Source organism: Watersipora subatra, chromosome 3, assembly GCF_963576615.1.
Source record: "Watersipora subatra chromosome 3, tzWatSuba1.1, whole genome shotgun sequence".
Classification (NCBI taxonomy): Eukaryota; Metazoa; Bryozoa; class Gymnolaemata; order Cheilostomatida; family Watersiporidae; genus Watersipora; species Watersipora subatra.
This window is the reverse complement of record NC_088710.1, coordinates 55,732,916-55,750,892: the sequence shown is the minus strand read 5'-3', so window position 1 is coordinate 55,750,892 and position 17,977 is coordinate 55,732,916. Positions and strand designations below refer to the sequence as shown.

General features: G+C 37.6%; 1 protein-coding gene across 1 annotated transcript in view; it reads right to left on the bottom strand.

The window, feature by feature from the left end:
- Nucleotides 1-17,977, bottom strand: part of LOC137390166 (conserved oligomeric Golgi complex subunit 1-like) — a 44,011-nt gene that overhangs the window by 19,632 nt on the left and 6,402 nt on the right. The window contains exons 9-20 of the mRNA XM_068076446.1: nt 17,659-17,740; nt 17,360-17,465; nt 16,153-16,257; nt 14,843-14,940; nt 12,797-12,970; nt 10,486-10,656; nt 10,123-10,221; nt 8,340-8,558; nt 6,756-6,849; nt 6,204-6,281; nt 5,094-5,170; nt 2,733-2,895 (exon numbers count right to left, since the gene is read on the bottom strand). Coding sequence (XP_067932547.1) covers nt 2,733-2,895; nt 5,094-5,170; nt 6,204-6,281; nt 6,756-6,849; nt 8,340-8,558; nt 10,123-10,221; nt 10,486-10,656; nt 12,797-12,970; nt 14,843-14,940; nt 16,153-16,257; nt 17,360-17,465; nt 17,659-17,740 — 1,466 coding nt within the window. The remainder of the gene's footprint in view (nt 1-2,732; nt 2,896-5,093; nt 5,171-6,203; nt 6,282-6,755; nt 6,850-8,339; nt 8,559-10,122; nt 10,222-10,485; nt 10,657-12,796; nt 12,971-14,842; nt 14,941-16,152; nt 16,258-17,359; nt 17,466-17,658; nt 17,741-17,977) is intronic.

Sequence of the window (17,977 nt, the reverse complement as noted above, 5' to 3'; positions counted from 1 at the left end):
AATACTACTCTGGTTTGCATGCTAATGATGAAAGTTACAAGAAACTTCCAACTCCAGATCTACAAATACATTCTAGCATGAGATTCTCTAGACAAAGCCATGCGCACACAACAACCGGAAGAGCATCTCGAGGTAAATCAGACAAAAGAATACAGGAATCGAGTGGACTGGTTGCACGCCAAGTTGCTTTGTCAATTAGCATTAGAAACAAATTAAGAGTAGAAGGCAAATGACCGGTGTGACACAAAACCGCCTATTCAGTTTCCATTGTTTTGGTAGGATATTCAATCTGCCAGTAAGAAATTTGGCTCACAATACTTTACCACAGGCTATTTACTTCTTCTCAGGCAACTGCGAATCTTCCCTCGAAGACGCTAAGGCTACTCTTATTGAACCTAACACAAGACACAATGTGTGCGCAAGCCACCCGACCCGTCAAGTAACCGTGTGTACGGTTGGGCTATAACAACAGGTTTGTGGTTTCTGTCAGATCAGAACAAAGATAACGAACTCTAATTATAAGACTCTTGAGATTTGAGAAGGCTGACAGGGCAGCGAGACTGGGCCTTGTTTACTAACATGACTGTACTGCTCGGGAGCGCGATATCATTGTCTAGGGCGAAAGGAAAGAGTCCTGCTATGTGTGACAAGCGATCCGCCCTCAACTAGTCTAGAAACAGCGCGGGAGAGCGAGGCTCGAGGGCATAGTTTGTCTCAAAACATGCTGACACCGCGCATAGAGTACGTTCCCGAGTAGAAGGAACAAAACAGGTTGGGAAAAATTTAACTGCATGATGGTTCTAGATGAAGGTGGCGGAACCTAAAATTTTTAGACTGAGAAAAACCATAGACCATAGATTCATCAGAAGATGTTGTGAAACTTATATAACAAGTTTGCACAATATGCATACTCTAGTATCCAAATTGTTTTTCTATTCAAGAAAACATTCCTCAGGATATGCAGACAATGATGAACACAGTCTGGATTGGCAAAGAATACCAGAATTAATTTGATTGGAAAAATTTTTCTACAACAAATCATCAAATGCAAGCGGCTTGACACCTTGCGCTCATCAATATTCAAGAAAAGTTATTTCAATTTCACCATTATTCATTCATTATTCTTCCAATAAAGCCAAATCAAACGGTTTGTAATGATAAAAAGTGCAGAATTTCATCAGCAAGTCCATCAGCACAAACCTCTGAAAATGTTATAGATCTTCGATAAAATGCATAACGATATACCATTCAATTTCTGGAAGTAATACTATCTGCCCAAAATTAGTGTGCAAAGATCTTTTTCTAACAGGCCTATAAAAATTCTGTGCCAACAAATAATGGTATGCTCGGTACCCAACCCATACTGCATGTACAATAATGGTCAAAGGCTAATTTTTATTTCAACAATGAAGGAACCATGTTGACATATGAGTTGTAATGCCTAGCAGCTTCGAAAATCTTTGGCTGCTGTGGCATCTTGATGTGGAATTTGAAAATGCAGGTTGGGTGCATCTAATAACCATGATTAATGGTTTGGTGAATGTTAGCCCTAACCCCTTCCCTTCTACCTTAAGAGATAGCAGTATGAATCAACCAAAAGCGTTGACAATAATCAAATTATACACCGGCAGCACAGATAAGGATGGGAACTATGCTATTGTAACTTATAGTAAACAATATTTGATCAGAGATTGGACAGTTTAGCAAGTGCTGCTGCCTGCTGCCAAACATGCCTTTTCCAAACTGATATAAAAATATCATAGAAAAATTATCTACTTCAATTTGGCTTGAATAATAATGTCGCTAAAGGAATTTGTTTCAGCCTTAGGTCGAACCAAAAATGGTATGCGGCAATAACAACTATAAAGTAGGAGGGAAGGTGAGTAGGCCCAAAGCTCACAAGTAAGATCATGCTGATGTTATTGCTACCAGTGAGTGATACACCACTACAAGCATCTCCAAACTCAAAAATAGCTCAGTTTCAGCTCGTCTCCATGTTGATCGACAAACCGTAAATTTAAGGAATGCGCTTGCTGCCTAGCAAACTATATCAGAGAGGCTATTAGTGTAGTGTTTTGCTATTGTGCAGATAACTCTTAACTAAACTTCCTATCGCTTGGTTCTAACTACAGATATATTAAGCCTGTTTACGTCATTTGAATACCACATAAAATTATGAACACAACGAAAAAAGTACAGTTTAGAAATCATATATATTTTACGGATGTGTTTGTCAATTATGGAAGCATTATATTCAGTTGTTTGTGGTATGTAAATTAACAATTTCATTTCATTTAGTTCAAGGGGATATTAAACTATATGCATATACTGTATGTAATCCTTCCGTTGGAATACCTTTATATGAAGGCTGAAGCAGGAGGAAGTTTCTGAAGTATGATTGGTGGTGAGCGTGTCATGAGAAGGGAAACGAGGGTGTTTTGCGATACTGCGACTAAGCATACTTAAAATACAGGTGCTAAAAGACATTTCCTTTTTTACACGTGACATTTCCACAAAAACAGAGCAACAAGGACATAGGCACCCGAAGCGCTTCAGTATATCAAAATAACTTTTGAGCTGCAAACAGTATTAACTTTTTTTTCTTTTATTAAAAACTCCTTTCTATAAATTAAATATATATTTTTATTGCTATTGATGCAATTTGTCCATCGCAAAACACACAAGGAATCTGGCCAGCAAAGCCTTCTTACATCTTCCTGCCCTGTACACACCTTGTCACTATCACGCCAAAGGAGGAGCCCGTAGAGGTACCAGACATCGAAGAGGTATTGCAGTGCCACAGCCTGAGTCAGCTGTTCTTTCTTTTCTATATTGCGCTTGTATATGTTCAGCAGACGTAGGAGTACACCAGACACCAGCTCCATTTGTAAGTTCCTGTCAAAACAAAACATAACTTGATGAAGTTTTGGTTACCCTGGTTTGACTAAATATCTTCTGCGGTCAAGTTAGAATTTAAACCAAGACTAGCGAACTTTAGCTGGAACATCATTAGTTAGGTTGGAATATTTTTTTATGTTAATTAGTGTCTTTATGCGTACTTATGTTCCCTCCCTACTTCCGAGTTCATACCATCCGCTGATATTAAGGAAACAAGATTTCCTACACAACTACACAAATATATAATATAATGTACCCGTATTCTGTGACGGATAGACAGGAGTACACAACTACACAAATATATAATATAATGTACCCGTATTCTGCGACGGATAGACAGGTGTAATAATCTATGCTCTAGACTTTTATTTTGGCTATTGTAGAGGCGCAGTTTTGACTGCTGCCGGTTTTTTTAAAAGGTTAGACTAGTTTCCAAAGAGAGAAGATGTATAGCGTAGACACGCGTTTCCTTATGTCGCAATGCAAGGTAGTGTATATTTATTGCTGAAAACAGAATTAATGACCATTTCCTTTAAACATTTTAAAGAAGGGTCTTTGCAGAAATAGAACAACTAAGTAGATGGTATCACGACATGAGGCTAGTTGTTATGAAGAGGCCTTAGAGCGCAGGAGTGTAATTATAAAATTCTTGTACTTTGTACCCACCTATTACTAGAGCTGAGTTTAAAGGAAGAGATTCCTGTGACATTGCATGAGGCTTAAACGAGAGGTAGTATAGTAAAACAAGCTAATAGCAGTGCAGACACCAAACAGGCTAAAGCTGTCTTACACTTGCACTTTCATTAAAAATGAAATAAATGATGATAGTTCAAATTCACCTAGACAGTGTTTAAAAAGATGAAGCCAGTAACCATTAAAATCCAAAAGTGAAAGTTATGCAAGTCAGCCAAGATTATGTAATGATTTGTTGGAATCTAGTATTGTGGCATATACTTACATGCTCTCACAATCCTAGCATGTATCTGTATCCCTACACATGTATCTATATCCCTATACATGTATCTATATCTCTACACATGTATCTATATCCCTACACATGTATCTATATCCCTACACATGTATCTATATCCCTATACATGTATCTTTACTCCTATACATGTATCTATATCCCTATACATGTATCTATATCCCTACACATGTACCTATAACTCTATACATGTATCTATATCCCTATACATGTATCTACATGTATATGCCTACATATGTATCTATATCTCTACATATGTACCTATATCCCTACATACGTATCTATATCCCTGTACATGTATCTATACCCCTGTACATGTATCCATATGCCTATACATGTATCTTTATTCCTATAAGAAGTATGGAGGCAAATGTAAGGAATGACTGAACTAAATTATAGTTCGAACACTCTTTTAGAAAACAGACTATATGACCTGCAAACAGTTATTCTCAACTTAGTGACAGACCTTTTCGACAATCAGCTTTTGGTCCACTGGTCAAGCAACTATCAAAACATAAAAACATGAATAATAAAAATTTATCTGAAAACTGAATTCGCAAAACTTTATGATATAGACTGTGTTTTTATAGATGTGACCAGCAGAGTGGAGTCTTTTTATAGATGTGACCAGCAGAGTGGAGTCTTTTTATAGATGTGACCAGCAGAGCGGAGTCTTTTTATAGATGTGACCAGCAGAGTGGAGTCTTTTTATAGATGTGACCAGCAGAGTGGAGTCTTTTTATAGATGTGACCAGCAGAGTGGAGTCTTTTTATAGATGTGACCAGCAGAGTGGAGTCTTTTTGACTCATTTGGATTATTGGCTTGTAACTGATTTGATAAAAAAACTTTTTTTTAATCGATTTACAGTTTGGTTCAGCGAAACGTTGAACTAAACTGTAAAAAGGCAACATCGTTAAACTTAATATTAAATTAATTCAAAGCTCAAGCAGAGATAAAGCTTAATCGTCGCAATTGATTCATTAGCGATTAAAATTATTACGTAGATAAATCCAAATAACAAATTAACTCTATTCTATAATCACACAAGACTACAAAACATGAAGCAAAAACTTCGGAACAAGTCTTCACGCAACATAGCGAAGTTTTTAAACCCCCTCCAAGACAAGTAATAATGGACCTGGCTAAGATTCTTAAAGCTATATAAAGGGCAATTGAAAGATTTAATGTAGTCGGTATGAATCATACCTGGGAATGGAGTGACTACCGACAGAGTTTATATCTCGGCACAACTGGCTAAGGGCTCTCTGCAAGCACCAAGTTATCTACAACAAACAACATATTTACACTAAACATCTTAAAGATAAGTCGTATATGGGATAGGCTAGTCTCAGCTCAGCGTGCTCGCAAAAAGCGCCTTAACCACTGCACAGATAAGCGCAGCCAGACAAAGCACCTTAATAACTATTTTTCCTTGTGCGAACAAGCGGTGTAATTCCCATCAGAAATAATTTATGTTCCCTTTTTGTCTACGGAGTGTCCATTTATAAAAATATGATTAGCATTAAATACTCTTGAACATTGACCAATCGGAAGTCTGGAGTTTGTATATTTGGAAGGAGAACGGGTGAACCGTCCCGCATTGGCAGGTGGAAGGTTAAATTTTGCTGAGCTGTCATGCCCATAGTGAGCCATAACATAAGTCATCTGTTACTAGGTTTTGCCAAGCCCGACTGACCGCGTGACAGCTTGTTTACAATCTCACCCAGAATAAAATAAATTATCTAGGATAAAAGTATCAATTAATAGTCCATCTAGAACTGTTCTTTCTCTCTGTATCATATTGTCACGCATCCATCAAGCACCTGTCTAAAGTAGGCACCAAATTTACAGCCAAAACGCATTGCTTGCCAATCAATGGTTTTAGGACTGCAACAAAATTTCTAGTCACTGACACCAAACAAGCTTCCGAAGTAGATTTGTAAATACGTGTGGAGTAGGAAGAGAGGCTATCGGACAGCTCGCTATAACTCATTGTGGCCGTGACCTAGTGGTCTAGAACACCAACCTGCAAATGACGGGTTAGGGGTTCAATCCCCAAAAAGGGCCATCGGTAGAAATGGGAATGACATCCAACCTTAAACTGCTTACTGCAACTGGACATGTCTCCAGTTGTCGAGGTTCCCTCACCAATGGACTCAGGCATGTCCAGCCAAGATCACAGAGCTATTGTTTGTCTAATGCTCACAAAAAATGCGCCCAGCATCTACTTGTAGTATACTAAGCAGACATCATATTCGATCATCAAGGAATTGCTCACACAGTGTAACTCACTGCATGGAAATGAGTATGGCTCACCTGCATGGGCACGGATATAACTGATTTGACACTTTTGCCATCCTCGGCGTCCTCCTCTATCTCGACATCGTCCCATCTCTGTACCCAGAAACGACAAGTGCATTTAAACAGTAAAATACTTGACCAGCGTTTAAAATGCAAACGACTAATTGCATTCCCTGCACTATCTGCTTTACCTCCCCAATCAGCACCTATCTAGAATATCCTCTACCTATACTACCTGCATCCACTACGCTACATGTAAATTCACCATTTTCATTGCCCGCACTACCAACACCACCTGCATCACCCACACTTTTCGCAGTAAATTTACTACCTACACTACCCAGTTTTCTCATACTACTCTATCTACATTACCTGTGATACCTTCACCAAGTATTTCCCAATACCAGATAGCAGCCTAAATATTCATGGAAGGTAAGAAACTACTATTAGAAGCTGCCAATTAGAAATAAAAATACACAATATGTATCTTTATATTTCATATATGAAGATGGTTCTATGGTTGAACACCGGAACAGCAGAGAAAGACATAAAGGACAACTCCCTGACCGTAACATTGCAGAGAACTGAGGTGAGATCATCTAGTGACAGCTTGGAGCTCAGCTCTTCACTTATCGTGTGTACTGTGTGCGTTATCCAAACCCTAGATAAAAGACAAACAGCGCGAGAATCGGTCTCGCATTCTATTAATACAAGTAAATAATCATTCAAAAAATTTCAAACTCCTGATAAGCTGCGGTCACTTACTAGCCTCACGCCGTTTTCAGAATAAAAAACAATGTGAGCTTCGAGCATTGGGTTTCTCACCATTAAATGAAGGCATTTGTCTGATGTGTCCGTGTATGAATGCATGAGTGCAGGAGAATTGTTGGCTGATTATAAAGAACACAATAGACAGAGCTATCTTATAAGTACAACCGACATATTCATCAAAATCTACATAGAGGTACGATCGGTAGGTAGAGTTGGTAAGATTATCTTGCGGTGAGATTCGTGTGGGCAACTTAGTGCAGCCGGTGCACGAGTTGTTTATAAAATGTAAGCGACGTACAATAGTGTATAAAAAGGGAGGTGTAGTCAAATCCTCTGATAAATTGCGGGGCGGTGTCTGAAAACAGACACAGTATTAATAAAATGAGATATTAAAGTAAAACACATTAAATTGCATGTATGTATGCAATAAGTTGATGTCGCAGTTGACTGTTTTGAGTAATCATGAATGCTAATATGCTCCGCGTTGCACAGCGAGATTTGACTGAACAGGAGATGGTGATACTAATGAATTATTCATAGAATTGTACTGAAGACTTCTTCAACAAGGCAGATCCAGAGTCTGCTTACATTTCACCATGCAGACACATTCTAATGAGAAGCCTGACAAACTACCATCCCCAGTTTGGCTCGGGGTTCAAAAGAAGGATGGGGTGGCCTGTGCTTAGACCAAAAATTAAACAGATTCATTGAGCAAATTTTTAAAATTATCCGCTCACTGGTACTCAGACATATTTTCCGACCAACATGGCACTGAGTAATATGAACATTTTACCTTGTTCTCAAACTGTTGTGAGAGCATGATTAAGTAGTCTGCTCAATAGTTCAACTGCTTGCAGAAGAACAAAAAATAAAAATATTCAATATTCAATTATTTTATGTAAAAATCAGACAAAAAGGAAGGAGAGAAATGCTTGTTTGTGATGACAAACGAGGCAGATGAGTTTTAACAATGATGTAGGATGCCACGCAAATAATTGCCCTCGAGCGTGGAGAACGATGTATACCATATTCAAAGAAAAGCTTTATTAGCAGGTAGACATTTGAGAGTAAATGTTTTGCATGCAGTGCTTTTTTTAGGTCAAAAGTGTAATGCTGTTAATACATGAACGGTTCTTCAGCTGGTTTTTCAGCTGCAAAAAACGTAGCAAAAAAAGACGATGAAGAAGAAAGCTGGCAAACAGATTCTATTTTTTGGATGTTTGAGGACCGACAAGGACACGTACAAGTCAACATTTAGTTACAATATAAGACGTTGTTTTAACTTGCTAAAGATACCTTTTTTTAAATGAGGGCGCTTAGTGATTTTACAATTTGCTCAGAGCAGAGCTGTTACGGGAGGGGAAACATAGGGACACTTGCCTGTAGCAACAAAGACTCGTTTCAGTAAGGATGTCAACTGTGCCACTCCAGACAGGATTGACACAAGGCTGTTTGCTAAATGACCGCGACATTGACATGGTCATAGGCTTATTCATAGAATTATCCATCTGAGAGGTCGATTGCAAGAGAACACATTTTTCCAGCTTTGGACAGAGCTTAGGAACGGCTACACAGAACCTTGCCAAGAGTAGAATCCACCTACAAGTCACATGATGGTTGCATGAGTCACATGACGGTCGCGTGAGTCACATGACGGGTGCGTGAGTCACATGACGGGTGCGTGAGTCACATGACGGGTGCGTGAGTCACATGACGGGTGCGTGAGTCACATGACGGGTGCGTGAGTCACATGACGGGTGCGTGAGTCACATGACGGGTGCGTGAGTCACATGACGGGTGCGTGAGTCACATGACGGGTGCGTGAGTCACATGACGGGTGCGTGAGTCACATGACGGGTGCGTGAGTCACATGACGGGTGCGTGAGTCACATGACGGGTGCGTGAGTCACATGACGGGTGCGTGAGTCACATGACGGGTGCGTGAGTCACATGACGGGTGCGTGAGTCACATGACGGGTGCGTGAGTCACATGACGGGTGCGTGAGTCACATGACGGGTGCGTGAGTCACATGACGGGTGCGTGAGTCACATGACGGGTGCGTGAGTCACATGACGGGTGCGTGAGTCACATGACGGGTGCGTGAGTCACATGACGGGTGCGTGAGTCACATGACGGGTGCGTGAGTCACATGACGGGTGCGTGAGTCACATGACGGGTGCGTGAGTCACATGACGGGTGCGTGAGTCACATGACGGGTGCGTGAGTCACATGACGGGTGCGTGAGTCACATGACGGGTGCACAGTATTACATCACCTTATGAATTGTACTTAGTTAACATTGAAATTATGTCATACCAAGCCTATGGTGCTTCTGTAATGCTATAAATGAACACTGCTACGCAGGGTTGGGGCAACCACAGAATTGATATTAAATTACATTAATAATTAATAGGTTGTTTAAGATTGCATTATTAATTGAATTCATAAATTATTTGCAGGAAAAGCAGCATTTATCATTAAATTTTAAATTAGCATACCTAAAATGCTGCATTAAATTAAACTGCTAAGTCATAATTTAAAGAGTAATTTAGTAGGATTGTTAATGAGCATTATTAATTGACTGCAACCCTATATGCAAATTTTGCAGAATTAAAACTAGTTTCTCATGATCAGTGAAATAGCCTGAGATTCTAAACAAAAGAGTGTCTCAATTTAGTTACTTTAGGTTTATAAATGTGGAGCGGAAGTCTCATATCAAAAGCAGTAAGCCTGTGATTATACAGAAGGACCTTATCCCCCTCAATACAGCGACCGACCGCGTCTTGTGGTGGAAACTGGCTAACTCTGGTAAGGTGTTGGATGTCATTACATAAAGCAATTACTTTGCTTATGAAATCAACGTAAACAATGCAAATCAAACAATCCTGCAACTTTAGTGTAACTTCACTAATGAGATACTTCCAATCATAAATACAAGTGTTATAAACTTTAGCTACGAAATACCAATACACTGTATAGTATTGTATATACGTATGACAAAACAAGGATAATTTGCACTTTGGTTTGAGCAAGATCGAGAGTTATGTCACAAAGGTGTCGCAACTCAAGGCAAAAAGGCAAAAATAAGCAGACAACTCCAGCATACTTTATTTTTTAATAGACTGACGGTAATCTAATACATGTAATAGACAACATCCTTACCGGCAATGCTGCATGGTAAACTTTTCATCTTTTTTCCCACTACTGGAGAGGCTTTCTAGATTAGAGGAGTCGAGCTCCTTTCTCACCAATTCACTCAGTCTATACAAGCAACAGATGAAAGAACATTTAACTCTCTAATACAAGCGAGCGTGTCTATTGTAAGAACAACAAAACTGCTTGACGACCTCATAAAATGAATGAAATTCCGGTATTTAAATAACATTTGAACAAACTACCAAGATGGCTGACGAAGGTATTTGTAGTGTTAGGATCATAACCCTGCGCATCACAGCAATTCTAATCTTCATTTAATGATACTACATAATCATATCTATAATCAACTGTTTAGAACTCAAAGTATACCTGCAGACTGCATCATATGATTCTTTACTCAGATAGTCTGCTGCACTGCTTGATATAGACTGCTGGTCGCTAAGCAACAGCTCCACATGCTGGGCCACCTCATGGGTCTGTCTGTATGTCTCTATCTCAGAAAGTAATGCGCCAAGGGATTGGTTGAGTCGACTGCATAAACTGCATCAAAAAATGATTATTTATTTTTCAGCAGAAAAAGTAATAATGTATAATACAATCACAAAAAATAAAAAAAGTTAACGAATGCTAATATTTATTTGAATAGAATTCTAATTGAATCTAATTCTAACTTGAATAGAATCAGACATCGCTGCCTCCCAGCGATGTCTGATACTGCTTAGGATCAGACATAATCTGCTGCCTCAACTTAATCATTCTTTAGGATTAATGATGAACTTCCACTCCAGAAAATTTTGGTATTTTTCGATCAGCTGCGATTGTATTTGCTGTTTGAGGTGATCTGCCTGATGTTTCAATATTAAAATTTACCAAACTTGATAGTCGTTAAAACACTCAGAAGAACAATACGTGTGAAATGACGTCACAAGTTGCTATCATTGCTATAGTTGACATCGGCTATTGCGTTCAAGTTGCAGCGTTACACGTCTTTGTTCCGTTGGTCTCTTTATAACTATAGACTTCATAGTCGCACTTTCGCTTTATCTGAGCATTTTACCGCAAAGTTTTGTCGATTTTAATCGAGAAACATCCTGGCACTCAGATCACCTCAAACATTAAAAACAATCGCAAGTGATAAAAAATACCGATATTTTCTGATAAAATCTAATAAAATATTGTGCAGGTTCATCTTTAACTAGATAATCTGTACACTTAAATTTGGAAATTTTAAAATTTTGTTGCAAGTCAACCTTTAAATTCGGAAAACAAGACACTTCAGCTTGGATATACATATTGGCACTCATTGCCCAATACACCTCAACTAGCATGATTCCAGTTGAAAATAAATAAAACTGATAATATAATATTATTTTAGATGCTCTAAAAAAGTTCACCATCATGTTTTTTAAGTTTGACTAGAGAAAGATTGAAAAATTCAAACTGCAAGCCCTTGAGCATGTTCAGCCGACATTTAGCAATTGGTTAACTTGTTTGTTCAGCTAACGAATCTATCCATAGACTCAGCTCCTTTGAAAAGTAAACTACAAAGTTCTAACTTCTCAAAGATGTGTATCCTAAAATATTATTACTTTAGAATATTTGCAGGTCTTTGGCTAAGTACAGTAGACGCTCCTACAATGTAAATAATCCGCTTCGGGAACGTTTACGCTATAGAGATTTTACGTTGTATGAACAGTAAAATACATGTAAATTGACTAATCATAATCTCACCATTTTTGAGAAAGGCAAAAAGCTAGATTCGACTTTTGAGTTTATTGGCTGTACCGTAACTGTAGTATTAATGGTTTGTACCGACAACTTTTTTCGTTTTGTCATCACTTTCACTCGGTTTATGGTCCACGATTGCAGTAATTTTGCAATAAGTTAAGGGGAGCGCACACCGCACACATCCAATGTCAATTTACAATTTGTTCATTTTTTTTAAACAACAAAATCTATTCTGCAAAACAAAAATAAAAAAAATTTAAAAACAAAAATATATTTTTGCTATAAGAGCAGTATTTATCTGTCTGACCGTCTATTCGCTTCCAGGGTTCGTTAGAATAAAACTTAGTTTTTGACGATGCTGCAACTCGTGACATTCAGATCGATAGACTGACACCTTAACACCTGTATCAGCCAATCGTCTTTTAAGTATTTCTGAATAATTGCGCGGCTAATGATCTTTGACGGCGAACTAGATTTCCAAAGTATTTGTATATACAATAGAGATATATGTAGTGTTTTCTCATAAGTTCAACAGAAGAAAAAGTGATACTTTTTAAAGTTAGCTACGAGATTCTCACTTTTCAAATGAAATTTGAGAACTTTCACAGACTTGACGCTTTACGTTATATAGAATTTTGTACGTAGTACAAAACAAAAACTTTACATAAAATGATTACGTTATGTGAACTTTACATTATAGGAGGTATACGTTATAGGAGCGCCTACTGTACTTCCTTATAGCCACTCACATGATCAGGAAACTTAAGCATCTTACTTTAGGAGGTGCACCAAGCATGCAACCACAAGTTCTACGTATTTCATGATCACAAGCTCCAAACTTCTTATGCCCATAAGCTGCATGTCACATGACCACACGCTGCATATGCTACATAAAGCCTACAAATATGGCAGCCCTGTAGCGCTGTTTCAAATCTATCAAATGGAAACATACTTTTGAACAATTGGAGTGAAGCTGTGCGCTTTCATCAGCAGTCCGCCTCCGTGTTCAAATGACTTCTGAGCTGAGTTTACCCACATTTCCATAGAAGGAATATCATTGGCAGATTCACACCATATGAATGATGTTATATCTGTCTCTCTCTGGAGGGAAACTCTCGAAGCGTCACTAAATATAACAGAATTGAACACGCATGACAAGAGATACAGTTTGTATTATTTTCTGCATCTCATTAAATAAACAAAATGCAGTACAAAAACTCTGCTGAAATGTGAGTCAGGCTTCCATCGAACCTTATAAGGTACTAGCAGTAGATTTGTTTTATTTTCAATCAGATAGCCAGTAGGTGGAGGTTTAAGGGGCTGGTTGTCAGGAACCTGACACAGTTTTGAAACCAAATATTTTTAATGACTTTGAAGAAGGCACGGAGCATATGCTTGTGAGGTTTGGATGAAATCGGCCAAAAATGTGGAAACACACAACGTTTACGCCAACTAACGGACACACAATGACAAAATGTAATTTATTAATACAGATAAGTGTTTTATAATTATTTTAATCGTGGTTTGGACATCTGAGGTGGTGGGTGTGGACATCTGAGATGGTGGGTGTGGACATCTGAGATGGTGGGTGTGGCAGAGATGGTGGGTTTGGACACTTGAGATGATAGGTGTGGACACCTGAGATGGTGGGTGTGGACACCTGAGGTGGTGGGTGTGGACATCTGAGATGGTGGGTGTGGATATCTGAGATGGTGGGTGTGGACACCTGAAATGGTGGGTGTGGCAGCACCATTGTGACACCTAAGATAGTGGGTGTGGACATCTGAGATGTGGGTGTGGCAGCACCATTGTGGACATCTGAGATGTGGGTGTGGCAGCACCATTGTGGACATCTGAGATGTGGGTGTGGCAGCACCATGTGGCAGCACCATGAATATAGAGCCACTAAATAGTAGCCCATATTATTGACAAAAAATTTTATCCAAAGATATTTTTCAAGTCATGATTTAAAATATTTGAGACAAGTTTCCCAAATTTAGTTAAAACTTTGTAATGTGCTGTTGAAAGAATTTTACGACCAAGTTTGGTGATCAGAGATTTTTTTTTTAACTCTAAAACAAGTTTACTAGAGAATTTTGGATCAATGCTCACAAATAGAACATATATCTGTACAACAAATACAAAAAACTTTGCAGTTGTCTCTACGGCGCTGTGTAGACAATTGCGGCATCAGCTGCGTTGCTTTGAGCAGCACATATATGTATTATGTTTACACATTTATGCTGATTTGCTTTCGTTTCATCATCTGTCAACGAATGGCATATACCTATTAACTATACTTAATAGTATAGTTCTTAATAGTATAGGTCTATGACAAACTGTTATGCATTCGCCAACTCTATTTTATGTATGTATGCCTGGAGGAAGGCTTCTTAGTATCTGATTAGTACAAAATAATACAAAATGAAATAGTATAAAAATCATATAGTAAACAAACAGAAGGTAATATCTGATGACAAAAGCACTTGCTCAAAAAACCTAGAGGTCCTTGTATCCTATTAATACAACACACCACATAGTAAAGAAAAAATACCTCTCATGGAAAAAAACTAGACAAATTGTTTAACCAAATACCTACAGATGCTTAACAACACTAAAAGCACAACCAAATCTGCATATTTTTTTGCATGATTTGGATATTGTAAAAAACAGGAAAACCTTTCACCATTGTCAAAACATAAATTAAATCACTATGACTAAGGTGACAAAATTTATTATAAGACCTTATGGTAGGGTAAAGTGTGCCACTATATTCTGGGTAAATTTTGAATATTTGACTACAAAAATTAAGACCGCATTATACAATTTATACAAAGCTACTGGAAGACCACGTGGAACAAGCGCCACTGATGCTTACAGGTGCTCAAATAGGTATGTTTGATTAATTTGTTTGACTTTCTGCAGAGAATGGATGATCAGCCCCATAGCCTTCCGGTATTTTATATCTGAAGAGAATTAAGAATAAACTATTCCTTACCTGGTAGCATCTTTACGCAGCAAAATCAGATCACTTGCAGCTTTCAACTGCGATTCCGTCGAGGTTAATATCGATGCAAAATGTTCTTTTATAATCTCCTGCAAAAAAAGTGACACAAATCAATGAGTATAATAATAACTTACTGCCAAATCTCGAGTTCTCATCATCTCAACATACAGATTTTTCGAAGATGTTACATGAACTTACATTCAATATTTGACTTCACACTAAAAGTAGTTTCCAATATTTGAAGTCTCTTAGAATAATACAATAAAATACATAAGCAAAGTTACATGAAACATTTCTTAGTGAAACTCAATGTAAGCAAGCTACGTGTCTTTATTACCATCTTTATTTCTGAACCTACACTTTTGTTCTCATGTCCCTATAGCAGTGGTTCTTAATCTGAGTTTGATTGAACCCTTAGGGTTCTGCGAGTCAGTCTAGGAGTTACCATGGAGGTCTCTCAAAGGCGCCAGTAGAAGTCACTCTGATTTTTTAAGTTGTCTTTGTGTAATAAGACATAAGTAAAATATATGTAATTTACTGTGAGTTCATGCGTTTTATTGGTTTTATTCTTTGAACGCAGTAATGTTAATGCACAGCTCATTTTGTACACCAGTCAAACATACCTATGTCCTTAATGTGGAAAAAAATCATGTTTTATTTTTCAACAAAAAGTTCAGAGAAAGCGCTTATAAAAATGGTGGGGTTCAGCATGTCCAATAAGGCTAAGAAACACTGATCTATAATAAAGCAACAACCTATTTTTAATATTACTTTAATAATTTAGTTTGCTGAATACAATTTAGATTTGTTTCATTTAGCTATCTATATAGCTGCATATAGGAGGCCTTATACATCATATAGGAGGCCTTATACATCATATAGGAGGCCTTATGCATCATATAGAAGGCCTTATACATCATATAGGAGGCCGTATACATCATATAGGAGGCCTTATACATCATATATGAGGCCTTATATATTGATTTTACTGCTATATGCAACTCCTTGCAGTACTTATAAAAGCGTTAGCATAATGTTAGCGGAACGAATTAAATAAATTTGAGTGTGGTCATATGAAAATATTTTCTCCAAAATACAACAGCTCTCACATATGACCAAATTAACTTCTCATGCAATGAGTTGACACCCCCACACACTATTTAGGCAAAATGATTTCATCACACACACACACTCCTAAAACAGTAAGGAGAAAACACAATAGTATACCATGCTTGCAATAATACGTTTCATAAAAAAATAACATTTCTAAAGTATAGCTAAAGCTATAAAAATCAACTTACTTGAACACGTGCAGTAAAAAGAGGAGACAACTCGTCTATCCAAAGATTTATTGGCCTGCTGAACAACGGTTCACATACTTTGATCCAACATTCCATTCTTTCATCCTAGCAAATGAGTAAGACCAAAATTAATGAATTTATAACTAGCAAATTAAAACTTTAAAGCACATAAAATATACTGAGGCAATGTACCAATTTTTCTAGTCCCACTATACATGTACATTCACCTAGTCTCAAACTAGAGAATGTCCGGCATGGCACGAGTAATCAAAAAAGTGTTTGCACAGTTTATTTTTAATCAACATATGAAACACCATTCTAACTTTTAAATGAAGATGTTTGTTTATTTCTGTGTATGTCTGGCCAATACACAATTCAAATATTTGAATGCTCGAGAAATAGCAAAAACGGCTTGTTGAAAAACATTTCTTACTTCTTGTGCTACATATTTGTTAAAGAATTCAAACAGCTTAAAAACAGCAACAGATAAAGTAGTTGCCGTTTGACTAGGTTTCTCTACCCAATAGATTTGAGTAACTTAAGCTAGTTTAAATATTTACTATAATAAGAGCCGTGTCTGTCTTTCTGTTTTGATGTTAAGAAAAAAATTGCACCTCACAGGAATCAAACGCATACATTATGCAGCTACAGGGATGTGAAGCGAAGTACGCTACCTCTAAGTTCGCTTGCCAAGGATTAGAACGATTGTGCTTATAATCGTTACGCATCATGATCTCGCATCAAATCATTATCTTCATAAGTTCTGAAATTATTCAAGTGTGCTAATTATTTCATAGTAGCGCAAGTAGGCCGTGTGGTGTAGTGGATAGCACACCTGTCTGCAGAACCATTGTTTCTGAGCTCAATGCCAGGGTGAAACAGTTTTTCCCGTGGCTATAACTGGACATACGACAAACAATTGAACCAACAAACGCTTAGATTTATATAAAGGGTACCTATACAGAGGCTTTAGTATATAGTGTGGTAGTCGAGCTATTAGGTTAAACAGCGGATTTTCTTTATTTGAGAGTCTATGGGTGCTATTAGTGTTGTAGCTACTTCCCAAAGATATATAAGCCAGGAGAATTCCATTTAATATGGCTACCCATAAAGATTTCTTATAATGAGACATTTTCAACGAAACACTAGAAATAATACGGAGACAAAATCTTCCTCTGAAGCAGGCTTTTGACCAATAAGCTGTTACCTCGGTATATGTTTTCCATACTAGTTCTCTGAGGGCTGTCATACTCTTGATTGTCGTGACATAACCCAGTTGTTCTTTGATGTTCTTCCTAACATTGTCGAGACAGCTGCAAGGTAAGTCATGAAGGGTTGCCAGCACAAACAGCCCTCAAATTCTCAGTATACAAAATTTTTTTATCTCAACAGAATCTGACTGCAGATATTTACTTGAACTTCAAGTCACTTCAAGACTGGATAGTCTTAAAGTCGTAAACGCCTCAAAACAAAATAAATGAAAATGTGTAAAATGATGGTACTCACGAGCGAATCCACTTGTCACAGTTGGTCTTCAGATAATCCTCTGTGAGAGAGACATTTTGTACACGAAGACTGGGTTTGTATGCTAAAGAAGAAGCCAGAGAAAATCTCATCAAGAGCTTCTAAGCCTAATTATCATGCTACTGATAATATTTCACTAATTACCTTGAAGTTGTCTTCCGTAAATCAGCCTATAGGAGAGGGGAGAGCTGATATTAAAAATTTATAAACTGGTTTGTTTGTCTTGGATATATATCGACACAATTTTCACAAAATTTTTTTTCTCCAAAATAATGTTTTTTTTTATAAATTATATATTATT